Source organism: Notothenia rossii, assembly GCF_949606895.1.
Source record: "Notothenia rossii genome assembly, chromosome: 4".
NCBI classification, from domain to species: domain Eukaryota; kingdom Metazoa; phylum Chordata; class Actinopteri; order Perciformes; family Nototheniidae; genus Notothenia; species Notothenia rossii.
This window is the reverse complement of record NC_136902.1, coordinates 58498217-58520646: the sequence shown is the minus strand read 5'-3', so window position 1 is coordinate 58520646 and position 22430 is coordinate 58498217. Positions and strand designations below refer to the sequence as shown.

The following is a 22430-nucleotide window of genomic DNA, read 5'->3' as shown; positions in this document are numbered from 1 at the left end:
TGTGGTAACATGAAGAGCCGTTTGGGAGCCGTTTGGGAGCCGAAAGAGCTTTAAGAGAGCCGAGCCAAATGATCCGGCTCACTGACGTAAAAAGACAGTATCTATAAGGGACGGCTCAAGTCAAAATTCAAAACACCCCCCCCCCTCCAGCTCTCGGGGTGGACGCCTTCTCAGCCCTGGGTTGCGTTCCGATAATCCAAAAATCAGCTCCTAAATTCTAACCCTCTCTCCTATTCCTTGACCTCTGAGTGAAACGTCACGGGGTTAAGGGATAGTGGATAGGAGAATCCAAAAGGACTTAGGAGAAGAGACTGCGGTGCTTTAGAGAATCCGAATGCACTTTCACTATCTGACGTGTTTATGATGCGCCAGCGGACGTCATCAATGTGCGTCTGCTGCTGTGCGGAAACTATGGAAACTACAGTTTTCTATACAGCGGACTACAACATGGATGTATAATAAGAACGAGGGACTCATCTAGAGACTCTGCACCATGCTCTGATGCTGTTGTTTTATGCTTTATGAACGTGGACAACAGAGAAACATATTCTTCATGACCAAAGTTGGAATTGAAATAAAAAAGGAAAGTGAAACTTATGCTCGTCACCCTCTCCCTCCAGTCCACATTAATACAAATGATCCCAATACGTATGAACCATGAAAATATCTTAAAATCAATACAAATGTATTTATAATAAATGTTAGTCCTTAACATCTATCACTGTGTATATCACCATTCAAACATCTTTTAAAAGTTGAACAAACTCCACACAGCTCAGTAAAGACTGTGAAATGTTGACTTTATTTGATCATTTCAGTGAAAACTAACTTTCATATTTCTCTTTTTGATTATAATACTGATGAACGTTCAGAACAGAGCACTTTGGCAACTTACCACATACGTTTAAAAAGCTTAATAAGCACCGTAACGTTCATGATATCATTTCTCGGTCATAATCGGTTGTTTCCGTGAACGGCCGACTGTTGAGTGACGGCAAATGCTGCGGCTGCAATGCATTGTGGGGCAGCATTTTCTCCTCTCCTTTTGTCAAGGGAGGTCCAAGCTAAAGGAGGTTATAAAGGAGGCTTGAAACCTCATTTCCTTTCATTTAGAGAATTGGAATGGCACTTAACGTGGCTGCCACTGATGTACTTCCGGGTCATTTCACTCGGTTAGGAAGTTTCACTACCCGATCCGTCCCCCTGCCCGATCGGTACTGCGCATGTGCGAGATGGTCCGCCATATTGGACAACTTCAGACGGCAACTCAAGATGGACACTTGACACAGTGGCTTTTAGCAAAGCTCAAAAATAAAACGAGTGAGAGATGAGTTATTGTTATTACAACGTGACTTCACTATTATTTAACAACTCTTTTTATTGGGTTCTTTTATTTGGGGTTAAGTACATTGTCAGAATAAGTGAGAAATGAATTTAACTTCTGTTAGACAGCCATATACCATACATGTTTGCATACATTCACAGTAAATATTTATTCAGTATGATAGCTGTCTAACAGAAGTTAAATTCATTTCTCACTTATTCTGACAATGTACTTAACCCCAAATAAAAGAACCCAATAAAAAGAGTTGTTAAATAATAGTGAAGTCACGTTGTAATAACAATAACTCATCTCTCACTCGTTTTATTTTTGAGCTTTGCTAAAAGCCACTGTGTCAAGTGTCCATCTTGGGTTGCCGTCTGGAGTTGTCCAATATGGCGGACCATCTCGCACATGCGCAGTACCGATCGGGCAGGGGGACGGATCGGGTAGTGACAGGAAGGTTCCTAAGCTAAATGGACTATTGGAACGCAACCCTGGTCTGGCGGAAACACTGCCCGCTGGTCCGGAAGCACTATTTAGACACCCCGGGCCAGCATAACGTACTTTTCACTTGACCGCTCAGGCCACTAAAAATGTTGCTTTAATAAAAAAAATTGTCCTGTGGTATTGGTATTTTGAGTAGCAATTTAGTTAAATTGTTTCGTTTATTAACGCTACAACATAGCGTTTCGTGAGTCGGTTGTCGTTGTTGGGTGAAAAGCAAACAGCTGTTTGCTGCGGAGCGCAGCGCGAGCAGGCTCCTCCTCCTAGCGCCAGACTATCGCGCCACCTAACCATTCGCCAAAAATGTTTTTAATACCAGCGGTAACCGACCAAGCGCCGGGCGAAAAACAATCTTCAAACACAAGAAAGTCAAGGAGAGTGACAGGGAGTATGAGAAGAAGAGGGAGAGAACGTTTCAGCCAGCTTGATCGATGGAGTTGGCATCTAAAACCGTCCTAAAACCAGGGCTGCCAACACTCATGCATTGAGCGTGAGTCACGCAATTAACCCATATCTCACGCACTCACGCCACACTTGCCTTTCCTCACGCTAAGTTTTCGTCCAAAAATAAATGTATATAAATATAAAAATAAAGTGAAGGAACAGCAAACCGAGCGGTCTACGAAATGAGACGGTCTTCTGGCTTAGTTCAGTAAAGTTGGAACGACGATATTGCGAGATTTCACTGATCAATAACTCATGAACAAAACGTTATTCAGACACAAATGACGTCTCCTAAGTACCGTGGTAAGGTTGACAACGAACTACAATCACATTTTGATCAAAAAAAGCCAATACGCGCCGTCCTCCGAGCTGGACACATTACATTGGTCTCTATCCGCAGCCGGAGAAGAAACGAGTGCTCAGGGACCGTCTGCAAAGTGCAACTCCGAAAAAAGAGAATACAATAATATTCAATCACTATTTTACAGCTTATTACTACCAAACTCACGACACACATCAATAGTCTCATGTGTGTCATACTACAAGGAGTTTGGAAGAATATGCTTTTGAATAATTTTGGGGAATATTTATAATGTAAAATCTTCAATAAATATGGCATCATCTTCAATAACTTTACTATTATACAGTATATTTCTACTAAAATCACTATTTGCATTGTTGTTGTTAGCATCTGGTTAGCTTAACGGATATTAAAAGCTGTTTCTAAAACAAGGAAAGGGAGAGCTCTGTCAGACTGAGAGATAACTACAGCTTAGTGAGGTAAGGGACTCTCTGTTTGGATAGTTAACTTTAGTCTAGTTATCTCAGTGGGTCTCAAATGTTTTGGTCACTATTTATGAGAATAAATGAAAAATAGTTATGAAATACTATGACAGTAAAACAAGAATACAGTTTAAAAGGTGAGTGATTTGTAAAATATCCATAAAGAAAAATAAAATTTGTTTTCCATAAATTCATTTTGCTCTCAAAGTGCACCAGGTAGAAGCATTTAACTTCAATATTTTAAAAAAAAATCTTCCCGGGGGTATGCCCCCGGACCCCCCTAGAGGAGGTGAGGACCCCCACCCCCACACTTATAAAATAGCACTTTACCTCTGCTTACACCTATATGCTATTTTATATTCTGTGAGCTAATTATTGAGCCTTCATTGTAAGAGTCGTGGGTACACTGTGTATGTAAGTATTCCACTGTAGCGCCCGGTACATTAATGGGAAACCCTAGTTTGTAACACTGTACACATGAACGTTTCTTTTTTCGGTTCACCAAAAAAGAAATCTCACTCCAAGCTGAACTCAAATGTTGGCAGCCCTGCTAAAACCCTTTTATAATCTATTGATTAGATTTATGATTCGAAAATTATAAAAGTAGGGTAGACATGTGGATATTATCCGGCTGAACAAAACGTGCATTTATCAGGTTTGTTTTCCACAGACCTTATTTCCAGCTATATTCCAAAACCCTGTGGAGAAATCCCATTTCTTTTTTGTCGAGGGAACCAGCAGCTTACTTCCTGGTTTTAGGACGCGTCACTGCACCTCTCAATATGATGCCAATATAAACAAGGTCTTCTGTTGGCTCTGTACATCAATGCCGACCTATGCTGACAAGTAAGTGAAGAGTAGACAATATAAAAGGTATTGGCTATAGGGAAATGTCCCAGCAGTTTAGGAGAATGAAGGTTCTAATCTAATCTATTACATAGCCATTACATTTCTAACTCCTAATGACAGGAAGGCAGAAAGCGCATTATACAAATAATAATACTCTTAAATAATAGCAGACATTTTTTAACAATGACCACAATATCATTATTTTAATAAACCAAATATGAACAATTGAGGAAAATGAGGAGGAACTGATGATTCAAAAGTTGTAGTACAAGTAGTAATGTAGTTAGTACATACATTACTATTGCAACAAATGTGTTCATTTTCTTCATTATTAGTCGATTTTCTTTGGACGAATGCTCCGGGCCAGTGGTTACAATGGTGGGGCCAGTGATAATACAATTCCACCGGCTCGGTTGGATGCTACTCAATCGGAAGTTGTTGGTACCTGCTCATTTGGATAGTTATGTAAATTGTAAACCCTGTAATGATGCTGTATGATGTCCTTTTGTTTGTTTGTATGTTTTTAAGTTTCATGTGGAACCTACTTGAGCAGGTCTCCCTTGAAAAAGAGATCAATGATCTCAATGGGATACACCTGGATAAATAAAGGTATGAAATGAAATGATCCTAGTTCTCTATTTTATTTACATTTTTTAATATAAAAAGTGTCTTATCATTAGAAAATGAATTGCACTCTTAATAACTAACTAAAGTAAGAAAATAAAATGTGCTGGCTACAGATATGATATGTATAAGGATGTGCTGCCTTTCACTGTTATTTATCTTTGTAAATCCAATTTATTTGGACTGTTTGTTGGACATAACAATATTTTGTGGAGGTCACCTTTAATCTCACTGAAAGGTGTCCAACCAGATTACCTCTCACTCTCTTTACAGACATCAATAAATCCCCTTAGTACTATTTTACATTTTTACCTTTATCTTTGTTCTTATTCCTGCAACCCACTTGCACAATTATGTCTTTGCACTCTTTAATTGGACTATTTTAAGTTGATTTTTGCTAGTTATTCTGTAGTTTGCATTATTAGACGAGACAGAGACTTAACATTTTCATATGCTTAACTGCCCTGTAGCTATTGTGCATATGACAAATAAAGCATTGTTATCCATTAAAAAGATCTACTATACATTGAAACATAATTGCAAATAGATTATGATAAGACAATGGAGCAGAATATGTGCTGACAAAGGACAAAAAGGCTATTATCTCACAATGTACCAGTTTAGCCTGATGCCTCCCTGAGGGGAGAGCAGGATCAGTGGCACACCCCTCTTTATCAGGCAGCAGGATGCACCACACAGAAAAGGTGTAAGCCTGAGCAGAAAAAAAGAGCATCTCACAGAAACCCTCCTCCAGACAGAGTGCAGTGCCTCAGCTCTCACATACCTGCTCAGTCTCCATCGGGCATCCTCCAGCAGGCTCTGCTCCTCACCCATCTCCCTGCAGCAGCCGGCGGAGGGAGGTGTTCAGGGACGCCGGGAAACCACTCTGTCCGGCGGTTAGAGCCGAGAGGAGGAGAGGAGAGGAGGCGGAGGAGGTGACACGCCACTGAAGCAGAACTAACATGAATTCTGGGAGAATGAGTCCTGGATATATATACACAGAAATGACCTGCTGTTGCCTGTTTTTTGCCAACTCACGAATCCGCAAGAAAGTGCATTTGCGACGCAGCGCCGAAAGGTGGCGACATTTTACTGACCATTCAACTAACATCTATTTACAATTCATTCTTTCCCAAAATGATTCGTAATTTTAAAATAAATAGCTCTAAATAAAGTCACGGAAGCATCACAGTCAAACAAAGGTACGTTTGGTTGATGGGTTCGTGTATTTGTTGCTTCCGTGGCATTTCATTAAAAACAAAAGTAGGAAAGTGAGTGATTTATCCAACAGACCCTGAAGTAACGCTAGTGTTTGGCTCGCTTGTTACATGACTTTGCTAACAACGACACAACATTTACGAACTTGTCACACCATGAAATACGTTACAATCTCTACAAATATATGAAAAAGGACTATTGAACTCCAAGCTTTACTATCTCACCATGCCTGAACGGAGTTATTGAGCGTTCCTTTTTTACTTTTCGTTACAGTCAATGTGCTTCAATATCATATTTAAAAATAACTTCCGTTTTTGTTTAAGACTTTCCGCTTTGACAAAAAATAACAAAATAAAGCCTTGAAACAAAATGCACTTAATTCCCAAACTTTAATCACAAAATAACTAACATATGGCGGCTTTCTTTTGGAAAATCAAACGCTCAAATGTAATTATATTGATGAATTATAGTGAATTATAGTCAAAATGAGGTAGCCTTGTGTTATATCAGCATGTGTCTTATATTAACCAGCTGTTTAGATTGCAACTCTTCCTGTTTTACAGGACTATTGCATAACTTTACAGTAAGATTACCACATGTTGCTCGGAGATAGAATTTTGAACTTTTTTTTCCTTCTATGCCGCCTCTATGTTCCCTGATTAAGTCCTCCAATGATCTCTTTTCTGATGCAAATCCCAATGCATTTTTTGGGGTTTTGAGCTCGGCGTGCATGGACTGCAGGATTCCTGCTCGGTGCATCTTTCCCTGCTTTTCAATGCCATATCGCCCCCTCTCTCTGCCAGCCAGTCCGCTTCCTCCTGCAGCAAAGAAGCCACCTCTGCAGACTCGGGGGACATTAATGTCCCCTGTTTGGTCCCCTCTTCCTCTTGGTGTGTTCAAACAAGGATGTCTTTGAGGCTCCCTGTCCAGCTGCACGGCCACATTCACCAGCACAAACACTACCTCCCTGTGTAATCACTTGCCACCCTGAGAAATGACAGAGGGAGTTAAATAAAGAAGAGAAGGGAGAAATAAGGGTGATAGACTTGATTTGGTGGGCCATGGAGATACACCCATGTCATGATTCAACAAACATCTAATGATTTATTTTCAGGAACTGATTCCTTGCCAAACAAATCTGCACGAAAAAGTAACAATGAGGTGTGGCCTGTTTCTTTTTTCTGATGCTCTAAAAAGAACCGCAGATGTCGCTTCCTGGAGTACACCGATGGTGCTCAGATGATTGCTCATCACTATCTCTAACCCTCCTCCTTCCTCTATGGGTACTTCACGGTGCTCATAGTCTCTCCTCTCCCCTCCCCCTTGCACACACAGAAACTGATGTGAGTTCCCCTATCTGTCAGAGCCAGTTCCTCCATTTAAGATGCTGACTTGTTTATGTTGAAGAGAGCAAGTGAATGACTGTTCTCTACTTTGGAGCTTTGTTACAGCGCTTTACTCCGCTTTTAATGAGAGCATGAAGTGTGTTCTGTTGCTGAGTTGTGGTAGATAGATACCTTCAGATAGCAGAGAGGGAGGCTGACTGGGACACAGAGTGGATTTTAAGCAGCAGGCGGGAAGTTTGGTCTAGTCCATGACTGGTGGGTGGGCAGCTCTTCGTCCTGTGCCCGCTCTTGCTATCCTGAACACATAATAAGAGGACACAGAGGAGGGAGGAGGAGGAAGAGGAGGAAGAGGAGGAGCGGGGTCATCCATGGAGCTGTAGGGGACGCGCTCAGATGCCCGTGTGGATTCCCAGAGGAGGAGGAGTGCTGCTGAGGAGAAGAGCTCTGCGATGAACAAGACCAAGAGGTAATTAGAAAAGAAGAGAGAACCAAAACTGAGAGTCTGCAGCAGTTTCGGAGCAAGTGTGTGTGCAGCAGAGATGTGTGAGGTTGTGAAAGTGTGGTTTGTGCAAAAGGGCTCTTGACAATTCAAAGTGGAATGAGGGCATTTAGTTGTGTTTTCTGACACTCTTTTTGAGACAGTGGGGAAAAAAACACACACACAGTCCCAGCTAATGTGTTCGACTTGTTTATCAGTGGAGAGTATCAACACCTTCAATTGTGTGTGTGTACTGCACACAAGCGCGCTCTGATAGTCAACAGTGATGCGTGCCTGCTGAGCCGCCTGCTCACCTTTCCATGGAAATGTGTTGTGCTGTGTGTGTGTGTGTGTGTGTGTGTGTGTGTGTGTGTGTGTGTGTGTGTGTGTGTGTGTGTGTGTGTGTGTGTGTGTGTGTGTGTGTGTGTGTGTGTGTGTGTGTGTGTGTGTGTGTGTGTGTGAGTGAGTGTTGTAGCCAGGTTTAAGGTGGACTGTGCTTCCCCTTCAGTGGGGAGCTTATTTTACTGCTTTAACATTGCTTACCTTCTCGTAGCATTTCCCAATGCACTGATTCACTTTTTTCAAAAGTCAACATAATTCAACGTGTACTAAACTGAGGGTCACATAATTCAATAGGCAGACACATCTTTTTCATCTTTTAAATTATAATTTTGTATTGATATTCAAAACCAAAAAAAGCATCTAAATACCATATCAGGAAATGACTGCTAAATAAGCTACATGTTGCTATAGCTCTAAAAAGACATTTGAAAACATACTGTTGCAACAGACAACATTAAAAACAAATTATTAGATATACTTAGTTGATCCCAAATTGTTTTGTTTCAGCAGAATGTAAAAAAACATGAATTAAAAATAAGAAAAAAAATGTATATATATATATATACATAATAACAATTGACAGATATAATTTATTCATAGAATACATTATATGAAATATACAAAATAAATTAAATACAATTACTAACCTTCTACCAAATAAATCATACATATGAAATGCACTGAGGTAGAGTTCCAGTACAAAATGTACAAATTGTTGAGGGTTACTGCAAGTTAAACGCTGTGAAGGTAAAAAGAAAACCCAAATACGGAGCTGGTTATTAATACATGTCCTTCATGAGACTTGAGTTCAAAAAGGAGGCAGAATTCAGAAGGTCTGTATTTGTATGAGCTGATTTGACGGCACATCGTCCTCTCTCTCGTCCTCGCTCATCCCAGAATGGTGTCCCTCCACCTGTCTGTTCCTCCATCCCATAGCGGAGTCATCAGATGTGTGGGCATATGTGATAAAGATGGTCAGGGATGGATCAGGCTTGCAAAAGATATTCTTCAGCAGGTGCATTTCAGGAGAGGGAAAGATGTGCGTTTCTTTATCTGCAGCTATGCTAAACATGTTATTATGTATTATTTCAAATTGCATTGCTTATATTGCTTTCATTTTATTTGTGCACATGCAATAATGGCAACAAATCAAAAAGCCTCTTGCTGCTGCATTTCTGATTATTTTAAGTGACACATTTTGTGTGGTAGCAACATCCATGCGATACAAAAGAGACCTTTTTGTTGTAATGGAATCCTGGTTTTTGCTAAATAAATAAATACATCTAACCTAATATTGATACATATGGTAATGCTACCTGCTGTTAGCGAGGGGGGGTTGGGTTATTTTGTGATGAGTGACAGCGTATTACTGTTTTGGTTGCGTGACTGTATGTTGGTTGTCAGGTTAACTTGTGGTCCTGACCTGCACATAACGAGAACTGTCTGATCAGTTTAGAAAAAGTGAACTCATTATATCAGAGATATCTGGGTGACAAATTATATACAGTATATATGAAAAAAAACACCTGGACATCAGTCAGATTTAGTTTTAGATTGTAGTTTGTATTTCCATTTAACTTTATTCTTCTACTTTTTACTTCACAAAATGTATTTAACAGACAGTTATTTGTACATATATAAACACATGATATACCAATTTTGTAGAACGCGGTGCTATAGTACTTATCAAATCAATATTTCACATATATACAGTTGGACCACATCAAAAGCTACAATACTTATATGCTTTTACGTGTATACGAAAAGGATCATATAATAACCATAATAACATGAAACTGTGCAAAGATTCGTCCAGCGTGTAGTTTAGATTTTTATACTTGAAGTACATTTAGCTGATAAAACTTGTGTACTTTATATTGATCTAAAATGTACGGTGGCCAATGGGGGCAAACACGTAACAACAACAGCCCAAAACACGAAATAGAAACACACTGCAGTTTCAAACATGATGCAAATAAAAAAATACAAATGTGCCAAAACACATGCATATAAAGAAACATCTTTACTAACTTGATGAAACCCGAGCAGGTTTAACCAAAAGCACTGCAAATAAGAAGCTCAAAACACAACAGAAACGGGTACACTCAAGAGGGATATACACAGCTGGGACCAGAGCGCTTGTTTACGTTCGGGGATTATAAAGTTTTCCAACTGTCATTGTTGAAGCTTACCTAAAATGTTAAAACAATCTATTGGCTTGTTTTAACAATATGATGAAATGATTCCTTCCGATATTATCTGCTCTAAGCAAGCTAACTAACATAGCTAACGTAACCTAATCATTTCATTTCATTTTGTGTGTGTTGGCCAACTTTATAATTCCTAAATGTCAACAAGTGCTCGTTCCCAGGTATGTGCGTCACTTTTCAGTGTCCCCTGGTTTCCATTTTATGTAGCGTTTCGTTTATGCAGAGTTTTAGTGCACACTGTGCATGTTTCGTAAAGTTGTGAATTTTTTAGAAAGTTGTGAAGTTGGTGAAGATGTTTCTTCATTTGCATTTGTTTCGGCACATTTTCGTTTTTATAATAATATATCGTTTTTGAAAGCGCAACGCTTTTCTCCTAATGTAATTGTTTTGGGCTGCTGTAGCGCATTTTCACAGGTTGGCCACCATAGCATGGGCCATTGTGCAAAATGTGTACTTGTTGTACTTTGAGTACATTTAGATGCTAATACTTTTGACTTTCAACATTTTGATTTCAGGACTTCTACTAGTAATGGAGTATTTTAAGAAAATTAAAGAATTACTGATTTAGATTTGTGTGCGCGCGTGTGCGTGTGTGTGTGTGTGTGTGTGTGTGTGTGTGCGTGTGCGTGTGTGTGTGTGTGTGTGTGTGTGTGTTAGGGTGTGTACAGCTGGTGTGCACAGGTATGATTTTACCGTATTAACCTTTGACAGAGTCCCGTCTGCACTCCCCAACACTTATACTCAATGCTTTTGCTGTAGTTTTCCAAATACTAACTACAATGGTGGATACAGTGTCTTTATTGTGTTAGCAAATGGATGAATGGTTCCTTGCAGTCGATGCAGAGGGAACAAGAACGCAGGTTGTGAGAGGGGACAGGCAGAAAAAGAGCAGCGCACAAACAAGGCCTTCAAAGGGCCCTGGCTTCAATTAATCAATTAAGGGAAGAAAGAGAGGAATTTGCATATCCCCCCGCCAGTGTGAGAGTGAGAGAGTGGTGGGAGGGAGGGGAGGGGGAACTGGGTCTGTAGCCAGGAGTCTTGACATGGATGGGAAAGGGAGTGAGAGTGGGCTTTCCAGAGAAAAAAACACTGTTTCCTGAATGGCTTGAATAGGGCAAGGATGGAGTAAGAGGAAAAGAGTTGGTGAAGAGCAGTCAATTGGGGAAAGAAGCTGTGGAAGGTCTTCCTGAAACAAAAATCAGTGATATGATGTACCAGGGTTGGAGTTGGATTTTCAAAAAATCAATGCCTTTTGTGTTTTCCTAACCACTTTTCCTTTACATCAGAGAAAAACGTCATTGGGTAAAATAAATATGGGAAGGAGACAGCGGTAAATAAGAAAATCTTAAAGCACTGACAGTGGGAGATTTAAAGAGGCCCATTATGCTTTTTCGGGCTTTCCCTTCTGTGTAGCGTGTCTGCAAAGTCTAAAATCCCTGTGTTCCCTCCAATCAGAGTTTCTCTTGTACACACTCCCCCCTGCCTGAAATGCCTCCATTGGACTCCTTTGTTTACTTCGTAAAATAGTGACATCATTATTTAAAAATTCTAGAGTTGATCAATCAGAACCAGTGGCAAGTAGGGTCACCAGATGTCACGCATTGGGCGGGACTGCACAGCATTTTAACGACTTTTGGTGGGTCCGGCAAATTGAGACGATGTCCCGCATATTTCATTTTGATTGGCTAAAACCCTTTTCTAAAATCAGCTTTATCCAATGGCTGTTGAGAAAGCAGGGAAGGCTATCATGACGGCGGTGTGTTTGCTGTCAATCAAACTGTAACACACGGCGGGTGCTGGTCAAGTGTTAACCAATGAGAGTAACTCACTCACACACACTCCCCCGCGGGAGCAACAACGAAAGTCAGTCAATAACGCAAGGCGACGCAGCAGGTTATGGAAAATGGAGGAAACTGAAACGGAGTCGGCAAATACGCAAGAGAGTCCGGCGACGCAACAGTCGGTGTCGGCGTCGGCGACTTCTCAGGTGACTGGCCGGTGTATCTGGGCCTTAAGAAGAAAAGAAGATGCACATACAACAAAGACTGGAAAGACACTTACCCTTGGGTGAAGCCAGTGCATATTTTTTTGCAATCTTTGCAAGAGTAATTTTTTCTATTTCACATGGCGGTGAATACGACGTCAAAAGACACAGAGAATGCGATTCTCATAAGAAACGTATCGCTCAAAAAGAGACATCACACTCTATGGAGACATTCCTACTCAAACCAAAAAATGATGGCCACTCAGACAAGGTAACAGCAGCAGAAATAACCAGTGTTTACCATACTATGCAACACTCCCAATCATACCGGTCAAATGACTGTGGTAACAAGCTCGCCGACCATTTTTCCAGACTCTGAGATAGTAAAGAAAATGTCATGTGGTCGTACAAAAGCAGCGTCCATAATAACAGATGTGCTTGCCCCTGCCTCTGTGGAGAGTTGTTTGACAGAGTTAAAGACACCAGTGGTTCTAGGTGACAAAATAGCCCACACAATGTGGGGGCGGGGGGGCACCTGTTGTTGCTGTGATGGACAAAACTGAAAGCTATTTTATTTTATGTATTATTATGTTTTTGTTCCCTCCTGGCCAGTTTTGATTTGTATTTATGGTTTTATTTGTATCTATTAATTTATGTTGTACCTACTTTTACAGGTAATACACTAGTTGAATTAGGAAGATGCATCTCTAAACACTTGAAGTGAATAATGCCTGCTGCCTTGGTTAGCCTTAGTTTACTTTTCTTTATCAAGATACTAAATTGTTACTGCATTTTGACTTCACTTTCTGTCATTGTTTATTGGATGCTGTTGAATAAACCAAATGAAACAGAATAGAAATAGAGATTTTTTTTCCCGGGGTGCTGTTGAGAGGGTGTCCCACATTGTCCCACACAAACATACTCCTTGTCCCACATTTGGTTTGTTGGGACCTGGTCACCCTAGTGGCCAGCGCCATATAGATAGAAGAGTTACGACAGCGGAAGTCCAAAAACGGTTATCGTCACGTGGTTCATGCAGACGAGGATCGTTCCCCGGAAGTTCATGGCGGGCAATGTGAATGCATTGATAACAGGAGATAGAACTACGATTTTTGGTAATTATTAGTGAATAAAGGTTTTGATTTACAATATTTATACAACAAATCGATATGTGTATGTATTTACATCAATATGTTTTTAAAAATAAAATAGAATTTGCTAATATTAATTGATAATATTAGGATTAGTGTGAACAACTAGTTTACATGTTAGGCTAACAGTGCCTTGGTTAAAGAGCCTGTTGCGGTTTATTTATAGCTTTGAATTCTTAAAACCAATATTATCTTCTTAAACTTGTATGGTAGTCAGGAGCATCACTTTCTAATGTTTATTGATATATTTAGAGGGAGGGGATCTAAAGGAATGCTTCAAAATTCAGATTAGATTCATTTCTACCATTTTATTAAATTCATGGTAGTTTCAGTAATCCCATGGTAATTGAGGACACACGTTATCTAAATGACTAATGTCATCTTTATGGCTTTCAGAAAGGACAGGAGACCGACAGGTGACTATCAAAGGACTAGCAGCAGCAGCAGCAGCAGCAGCATGATGATAATGATGATGTTAAATGTGTTGTTTTAGGAACATCCATTGCAAATACATGGAATTCAATAAACATTGAATAGCATATCATGCAGTTTGTCTGTGCCTTTTCCTCCGTGTTGTCCTGGTTTGCTGTGCTGCCTCCTAGTCGCCACCATGGTTTGCTGTGCTGCCTGGGGATGCTCAAATCACTCCGAGAAAGGAGTACGAATGTACGGCTTCCCCACTGACACAGAGCGGAGGAAAAAATGGCTGGCTCAAGTCAGCAGTAGCAATTTCACGACCAACAGCAAAAAATATGTGAGGTTATTATATACAAACACTGCATTTGCACTTTTTCACAAAACGAAAACTACACCATTGGGAAAGCTTAATGTTTTGTTTAATCCAAAAAAACTGGGAAAGGCTTGAAAAACACCGAGAGTTGAGACTCAGGGTTCAGGGTGAGGGTCTCAATGCAGGTATTCAGGCTCCATTGAATCCCCCTCTGGTTCTTGTGCTGAAAGAGGGAGTAACAGACAGGAGAAAGGGTTATACACACCTATTGGATGGGAAATTGCCTTGGGGAGATAAGGTGTGGTCTTTGTTCCCAACTGAAGTTATGGAACTTTATTATTTGTGAGTTTAACAAAGTATGACAAATGGCATCAGTAACAGATGTGATATGAATTTCTATAAAGTTGTCTCACATTCTTGGTCATATTTTATATACAGTATGTAATGAGTATAACATGTCCAGTAAGTATAAAGTGTTTCCTAATACTGTGTATTCAACCACTATGGTATAGTGTATGCCGGTACTATGGTATGGTATCCTAGCTTAATCTGTTATCTGTAAACGTTCCCTAAATCTACTAATTTAGGGATAATCCACTAACATCCTTTAATACACATGTTAATTTGAATCAGATGTACTGATAATATCTGCAATATAAATCTTTAAACTTCTTCTTACCTTTAAAAGTCCGTCACGAGCGGGCTATTATGCTGCAACTCTACAGCTCTGTTAGCCTTGGCGCTAACTTCCGGGGAACGATCGAGAGGCTCCACGATCCGCCATTGCTGTAAAAAAGTGGTCCATTGGCGTGAACGGAGATGACGTAACTCTCAGTCTATATGGCGCTGCTAGTGGCGAGCCGTGATTTTTATACCTAGGCCCTCTGACCCCCACCCCTTCCCTCGAGTTATTACGTCACAGCGTACTTCAGCGGAATATCAAAACAACGGCCCGGGGTGCAAAAAGCATCAATGAAAGCGACCCTCTACCACCCAAAACAACACCTGTAAATAACCCTATTTGTGTTCTTTGAAATTGAAAAGGATATTGCATTGCGTTTGTTACTTTCGTTGCAGTTGTATGTCTTAAGTGTAATTTGGCATGCTTTTATTTTGATGGCGAGTTATCGCTGTTGACAGTAAGTTGTTGTTGCTATGGAAACAAGAAAAGTTTCACAGCGGGCGGAACTTGTCATAAAGTCCGCGATAATAACACCCACCCATTTAGAGGGAAGATATGATTGGTCAATTTTACTGTCATTTGACATTACTCTCTCGTTCAGTTACTATAGCTGGGCCCAGGCTGGGCCCTCTGTGAATTCATAGCTGGACCGCCTGGACGTCCAACAGCTCTCTTCACAACTCGCAGAGACGAGCTTCTTTAATTGAACCCTTCACATTCCAACAGAAACTGAATAGGCAGATTCGAAGGATTTATTTCTTTGGACATTTTATTTTAAATACAATTAAATCTAATTATTTTTGGTAAAACTAATGAAAAATATAACTAAAAAAATATATTTTAAAAAATATATATATTTTTTAATGTTTATAAATATTATTTTGTAGAATATCTTAGGCCCTCACAGAGGGCCTAGAGGGCCCTGACAGCTCGCCACTGAATTCAGAACAGACTAAGCTCTGGTTTCCGGCAGAGGGTGAAAAAAACAGGCAGTATGAGAAAAATAAAGAGCTTTTGGAAGATCAATTATTTCCGTACATTGACTGATTAAAAGAAAATCAAGATACTTTGCCCCCTGCGTCATTATCAAGTTGTTTCATGCAGGCTTTATAAACAAGGGCAACATTGAAAAATGCTGTATATTACTTCATTACCAATGTGAAACTAAATGGCTGTGCGCACTCCTGCCCACTTGTATTAATAAACATGAATCCCTATCAGTATGATTGCTTGAATATATAATACGTTATGCAAAATTGACATTACTTCTTAGGCCTACACATTTACTACTGTGCATATCATCATTAAAAAATGTTTTATAAAAGATGCTTAACCACCACCCAACTCTGTAAACACTCTGAAACCTTATTCGATAATTTAACAGTAATTAGCGTAACATTCATATTTCGCCTTTGGCTTAATATGTGAAAGGTCAAAACATAGCACTTTTTCAAGTTACAGCGTAAGATGTAAAATGATAAGCTCCAGATGTGTCAGTCACGTCGGTTGTTTCCGTGAATGGTCGAAATAAATGTTGCGGTCGAAAGGTATTGTGGGACAGCATTTTCTCCTTTCCTTTCGTAAGGATGGTCCAGTCAATCCTAAATTAAATGAGATCACAAAAGAAGCATTGAAGCTCCATTCCTATTATCCAGAGAGTTTACAAAAGCATGGCTGCCACTTAGGTACTTTTGGGTCATTTCACTTCTTTAGGAACCTTCCGAAGCAAAACAGACTGATCGCCTGGAACCCTAGACTCATATATACTTCAAACTGGTTTATTAAGGTTTTCCCATATTGCGGTGATGTGTTTCCCTGTTAAATATAGTGGGGTAATTATTATGTATCTGCCTCTTAGGGAAAGAGGAATGCAAATGTCCAAACAAACAAACACTAACTCCATTTGTGTTCAGATTTGCATGGGAGCCCACGGCACGCTGACTCTATTTACCAACAGCTCCGTGTCTCTCCAAAGTTGCACAGAGAAAGTAACCACTGACTGCCGTGCGTTACCTGCTGTCAGAGGGAAATTCCCTGACAGACGTCATGACATAAAAAAAATTCCCCATCAGCACTCCTGCCTGTAGCAGGCTTCTCGTATGTGCGGCTGTTTGAGTCAGACAGAGAGATGACAGGTAAAGGGCACCAAGATAAGAAAGCCAAATGTATGATAATGAATGAGTCATCATGTTTTTCTTTATTTCAACATAGCCCACCTACTTAATTCGCTCATAAAATGCAAAAAAAAACAACAGTGTGACCTGAATGGATCCGGGGCTGGGGATTGTGTGTTCAAACCACCTGGGATGAGTATGGTTTATACTAGGTCCCTTATTATACTGTTTTTCATCAATATATTATGGGTCTCAGATATATACAAACATGTCTCTGAAGTGTTTGGCTCCAAATACCAAACAGATCATTGTAGCATCCCATAATCCCCTCTGTTTCAGCCCTGTTTCCAAAGTGCTGATTCTTTGTCTGTTACTTTAGATGAAAATAAGGAGCCCCTCCCCACGCCCCTCTGAGAGATATTTGGTTAAAAATAACACACTCATCCAGGTGATAAGGTGGGGGGGGGGGGGGGGGGAAGGGGGGTTACCTTGGTTGGTGATTGGCTAATGGTTACACAAGCCAATAAATCGTTATGACCTCATAAAGCGGCCAAAATCCGATCAGCTCATTTTCAGACGGGTTTTTATGTAAATGGATCAGGAAAAAAAGAGAGAGAATCTTTGTTCCTGAAACTTCCAGAGTCTCTTTACACAGAGGGGACACATGTTTATGTATTTAAAAAAAAGTGGATTTTGCATAATAGGTGACCTTTAATTGTAATTTATATGAGACTTATGCTATGGTGTTGTCGTCAGATGAAAACCTTTTTAAGGAGATTCGGAGAACAACAAACTGTAAGCACTTTAAGCCTTTTTGACATGTATACAGTTGGCTAACATAAAGTTAAGTTAGGTTAATGCTATTTATATAAGCCAAAGGTCACAAATGACATATTGGCCTCAAGTGGCTTTAGAATGTGGACAGAAACACACAAGGGTAAAAAGACACATTTGATCTCTCATGGTGGGTAACTGCATTGGACAATACTGTAGAGCAGGGGTCCCCAAACTTTTTTCTCTGGGGGCCACATTATCGTTCCTGACTGTGATGAGGGGCCGGGATCGATCATGTGGGCTGTATACTAGGCCACTGCCTGTTATAGCCATAATTTCTAGCACAAAATAGTTCATCATTACAAGTGATTTGCAAAAGAAGTGAGTACTTCACATGTTTTTCAATTTGAAATACCACAGGTATTCCTTTTATTTTCTAATAACAACCATGTAAAAATAGCAAGGAAAGGTTAGAAAAACATGGTGATTGACAGTTTATGAGTGATACAATAGAAATGGTAGGCCTATATTACAGTGAGATGAGAAATCATCAAGACAAGAAACTTGGTGAACAATATATCAACTAACCAACTCTTATTTGTATATTCAGGTGAGATTTTTTTTGTTCAAGGTGAAAATGCAATGAGCACCCAAACACTTTTACAGCACAATTATCATCCCTTTGAAATAGGAGATTGAGATGAGAGGCAGTGCATAAAGAGGAGAAAGAGGAGAGAGAGGAGAGAGAGAAGAGAGAGGGAGAGAGAGAGACAACGATGGAGAGGCAGATGCTGAGAGAAGAGATTGGGAGGAGAGACTGAGCAGTAAACCCTCGGCAGGTTAAACTAGAAGAGAGTAACAGAATGGGAAGTCAGCAATATGTGCAGTAGGTGAACTGAATTGGTACTTGTAGCCAGGGTGGAAGGAAGGATGGATGGGCAGTGATCTTTGAGGTCAGCAGTTGCAGTCCCCTCTCTTGCTGCCTGGAAACCTGGCATAAAGGGATGACATTGGACACATTCAGTAAATTACATAAATATGCTGCCTGTTGTTCCTTGTGATGTGATTTTACAAATACAGTGTAGCATTATTCATTAAAATTCATTAAAAACATTAATCATATGTCATCAAAAAATCATAGTTCATGTTTACAGCCATATAAAATTGTAATAGTTAAAATCAGTATATTTACCATATCAGTGTGAACTGTGTGCTTGCTTCTGGCTGGTGAGAAGTCCGATGTCTGGGTGTAGCCTAGTGGTTGCCAGTCTCAAAGTTTGATGCAAATGTTCATCTGAGAGTCTGTTCCTCGTTGGATTTTTTATTTGCTTCATGCGGGAAAACGTCTGCTCGCAGGTGTAGGTGCTGCCAAAAACGGTACACATCTTCAGAGCATGTTGTTTAATGTTTGGGTAAGTGCCCTCTGGTAGCTCAGCATAGAACTCAAGGAGGTGGTCAGGCTTGAATGCGTCTTTAAGGACATCACAATTCTGCAGCTCGGCTAGTTCAAACTGAAGAGAGGGAAGTGCGTCGTCAATGTCAGCAGCAAAGGGGTTCTGGAACAGACTTATGTCTTTGTTGTTGACATGAAGCTCGCGGAAGCGCACACTGAACTCTCGCTGCAGCATCTCCAGGGCATCTTTGCACTTCGCGACTGGGAAAGGGGCGGCTGGTTTCTCGGCGCAGTAGCTTTGGGTGGCAGGGAGATGTGTGAAGTCCAGCTTTTGGACCTGTCGCACAAGGAGCTGCAGTTTCACCTCGAATGCTTTTATGTGGGAATACATGTCGCTGATGAGATTCCCTTTGCCTTGGAGCTGTAGGTTGAGGTGGTTCAACAGTTCAGTCACATCAGTTAAAAACGCGAGGTCCCATTTCCACTCCGGGTCGGTCAGCTCCCGTACCGTTTCACCTTTAGACTGGAGGAAGGTGTTGATTTCGGGCAGCAGGTCGTAGACACGGCGCAATACTTTGCCTCAACTTAACCACCGGATTTCGGTGTAGTACAGCACATCCTGGTGAGCAGACCCCAGCTCGGAGAGAAAGGCCTGGAACTGCCTGTGTTTCAGCCCATTTTTCCGGATGTAGTTGACACAGCGCACAACCACCTTCATCACAGACGCCCACTTCAAAACTTTGCAGCACAGCGCTTGCTGGTGAATCAGGCAGTGGACTTGAATCGGTGGGGCGAGACCTCGTTCCTCGAACTCGCCGTTCAAGCGCCCTACTAGACCCCTCGTAGATCCGACCATGCTAGGCGCACCATCTGTAGTGACACTGGCAAAATTAGCCCATTGCAGACCAAGTTCGCCCATTGTTTTGCACACTTCGACAAAAAGGTCTTCTCCAGTTGTTGTGCCTTTTAGGCTTCTCAGTGATGCCAGCTCCTCTGACACTTCAAAACGTGTGTTGACTCCACGAATAAAAATCAACAGTTGTGCCGTGTCCTGTACGTCATTACTTTCATCCATGGCTAAAGCAAAACACTTGAATTCTGCGGCTCTCTCTCTCAGTTGGTCAAACACGTTTCCCCCCATCTCCTCAATTCGTCTCGTCATCGTTTGTGCTGAGAGACTCACCCCACGGAAGGCATCTGTCTTCTCGGGACACACCTCCTCGGCCACAGCCAGCATCATGGCCTTCCCGAATTCTCCGTCTGTGAACAGCTTGCCGTGGGTAGCCAGTAGGTTAGCTACTTTGTAGCTAGCTCGGACAGCAGCCAGGTTGACCCGGGATTGACGAAGGAAGGCATCCTGTTGAACAGCTAGTCCGCCTTTCAGACGCCGAACCTTATCATCTCTCGCTAGCCCGCTCAAGCTAGCATACTCTCTGTGCCGGGTTTCGTGATGGCGGCGAAGGTTGAATTCTTTAAACATGGCCACATTTTCTTTACATATAATACAAATGGCACGGTCCTTCCATGGAAAAAAAAAATAATCCTTGGTCCATTGTTCTTTAAAAACCTGACACTCTCTGTCAATTTTCCTCACTTTACTGCACGCCATTACACTGCTGTTCAACTGTAGCATAATATTTTCTGCGCATGACTTCGATCAGCTTGTAAGGTGGCGGAAATTCGGTCATAAACATACGTCATATAAATAATACAGACACACATATTAAATTATATAAAATATAAATGGTTAATAAAAAAATATTTTAGTGTTAAAAAAACAAGATGCAAATGTAACAGATGTCAACCAGAACGTTACATAACGTTGCTTTTAAAGCGTGATAGAGGCGCTGGCGATCTGATTGACAGTTCCACTGTTTGGCTCATGGCCACTACCAGAGCCGCTCTGGCCACTACATACTGACGGCCTCGAGTTCTAATCTCAGGTGACGGAATGAACAGCGATTACCGCCCTCGTTTGGAGAGTCATGTTATTATTTCACAAAACAAGTTGGACAACTAAAATAAAATATTTTAAAAAATATTTTATAATTTTATTTTATTTATTTTTTCTTCTTTGGGCCAGTTCAAATGGTGAGGTGCAGAGACGTGGAGGGCCGGTCAAAGGGGCGTGGCGGGCCGTATGCGGCCCGCGGGCCGTAGTCTGGGGAACCCTGCTGTAGAGGAGTGAGACGGGCATTGAAGCACATTTTAGTATTGGCCAAACTATGGAGTCAGATTTGGGTCAATATTCTAGCGCGCAAAACAAGCTACTCACGAGCGGGAAATGTGCTTTTACACGCGCATGAAATGACCCTCGCGCGCAGACAGCCCTCTTGCTCGCTCGCGGGAGTGTCTGCCTCACTCGCTCGCGGAGTCTGCCTGCGCGCGAGTGAAAAGTTTCTGACACTTTGGGGCGGAGCCACTGGACTTGGATTGACAGCTGCCAGGAAGCCCAAAGTTGCCAGGTTTGATAAATGCCTGAACTACCAAGAGCCGAGGAGTGACATCAGCAATATCAGTTGGACGAGATTGAATGGTAAAGTTGTCCATAAAAAAACATTATATTCGTAAAGTGTACAGCTAATATAAATATATCAATTAATTTGATATAAAAAAAATTATCCATTAATTCTAGGAGTGTAATGCTTTTACAAACACTATAGTAATAATATGCATTAATTATGACAATATCATACTATTACTATAGGAGTGTTCTATAGTGTGTTCAAAAAACAACTACAAAAACACTATTTATTATACTATAGTAGTCTACACACTCTCACTCCATAATCGTCCAGGAGCGACGTTTGGTCAGGGTCCCGTGGCGTGCAGTTGTGACGCTCCTAGGCTCCTTCAGCTTCATAAAGGGACGCAAATAGCTTTCAACCTATGCTTTCAACTGATTGCAATGTATTCTAATCTGCGGCGGGATTTGACGGTCATGGAAGCACGGCATTCGTTTTTGTCGGCTGCCCTTAAAGGCAATGTGAGCGTCCATTCCCATTGGATAACGGAGAATTGTACACCAGGAAGTAAGTATTCCCCTTACTGTCGATTGATTTTACAGTGATATCTACACTACTCATCGACTAAAAAACACCAGATTATCCTTGTTAATTACACAACATTGATTGGTTTAAATTGTGTGCAATGCTTTTGTATTTTTCCCTTTCGATATGGAGAAACAAATATTTTTTCGGAGTAAAGGATGGCAGAAGACACTACACTACCCAGAATCCCCAGCTATCGTTTAGGACTACACCATGTGCTCTGTTTGACAAACCCCGTGATTAGTTCTCAAGCTCTGTGATTGGTTGACCTCCAACTGCATTCCATATGAAAAAAAATGTTTCGTAAAAGATCAAATCATACTTTATTCAGCAGTGCTTGCTTTACTCTTTGAAAGTCATCACATGAATGCAATGTAATAAATGGTTCGACTGCATTAAATATATTACACATCTGTCGTAGTTCTTTATT

The 22430-nt window shown here is 40.9% G+C and overlaps 2 protein-coding genes across 2 annotated transcripts in view; one reads left to right on the top strand and one right to left on the bottom strand.

Annotated features, from left to right (window-relative positions):
- Nucleotides 1-7071: 7071 nt before the first annotated feature.
- The window catches only part of rasgrp4 (RAS guanyl releasing protein 4), a 44177-nt gene continuing 28818 nt past the window's right edge, over nucleotides 7072-22430 (top strand). Inside the window, 1 exon segment of the mRNA XM_079676104.1 lies at nucleotides 7072-7558. Within this exon segment, the coding sequence (XP_079532230.1) occupies nucleotides 7542-7558 (17 nt within the window). The 5' untranslated portion in view covers nucleotides 7072-7541.
- LOC307037235 (general transcription factor II-I repeat domain-containing protein 2A-like) lies at nucleotides 17776-20430 on the bottom strand (the record flags this gene model as incomplete). Its single annotated transcript, XM_079678015.1, has 3 exons — nucleotides 17776-18548; nucleotides 18750-19529; nucleotides 20016-20430. 2 exons carry the CDS (start codon nucleotides 20428-20430, stop codon nucleotides 18754-18756), a joined length of 1191 nt encoding a protein of 396 aa, XP_079534141.1. The 3' UTR covers nucleotides 17776-18548; nucleotides 18750-18753.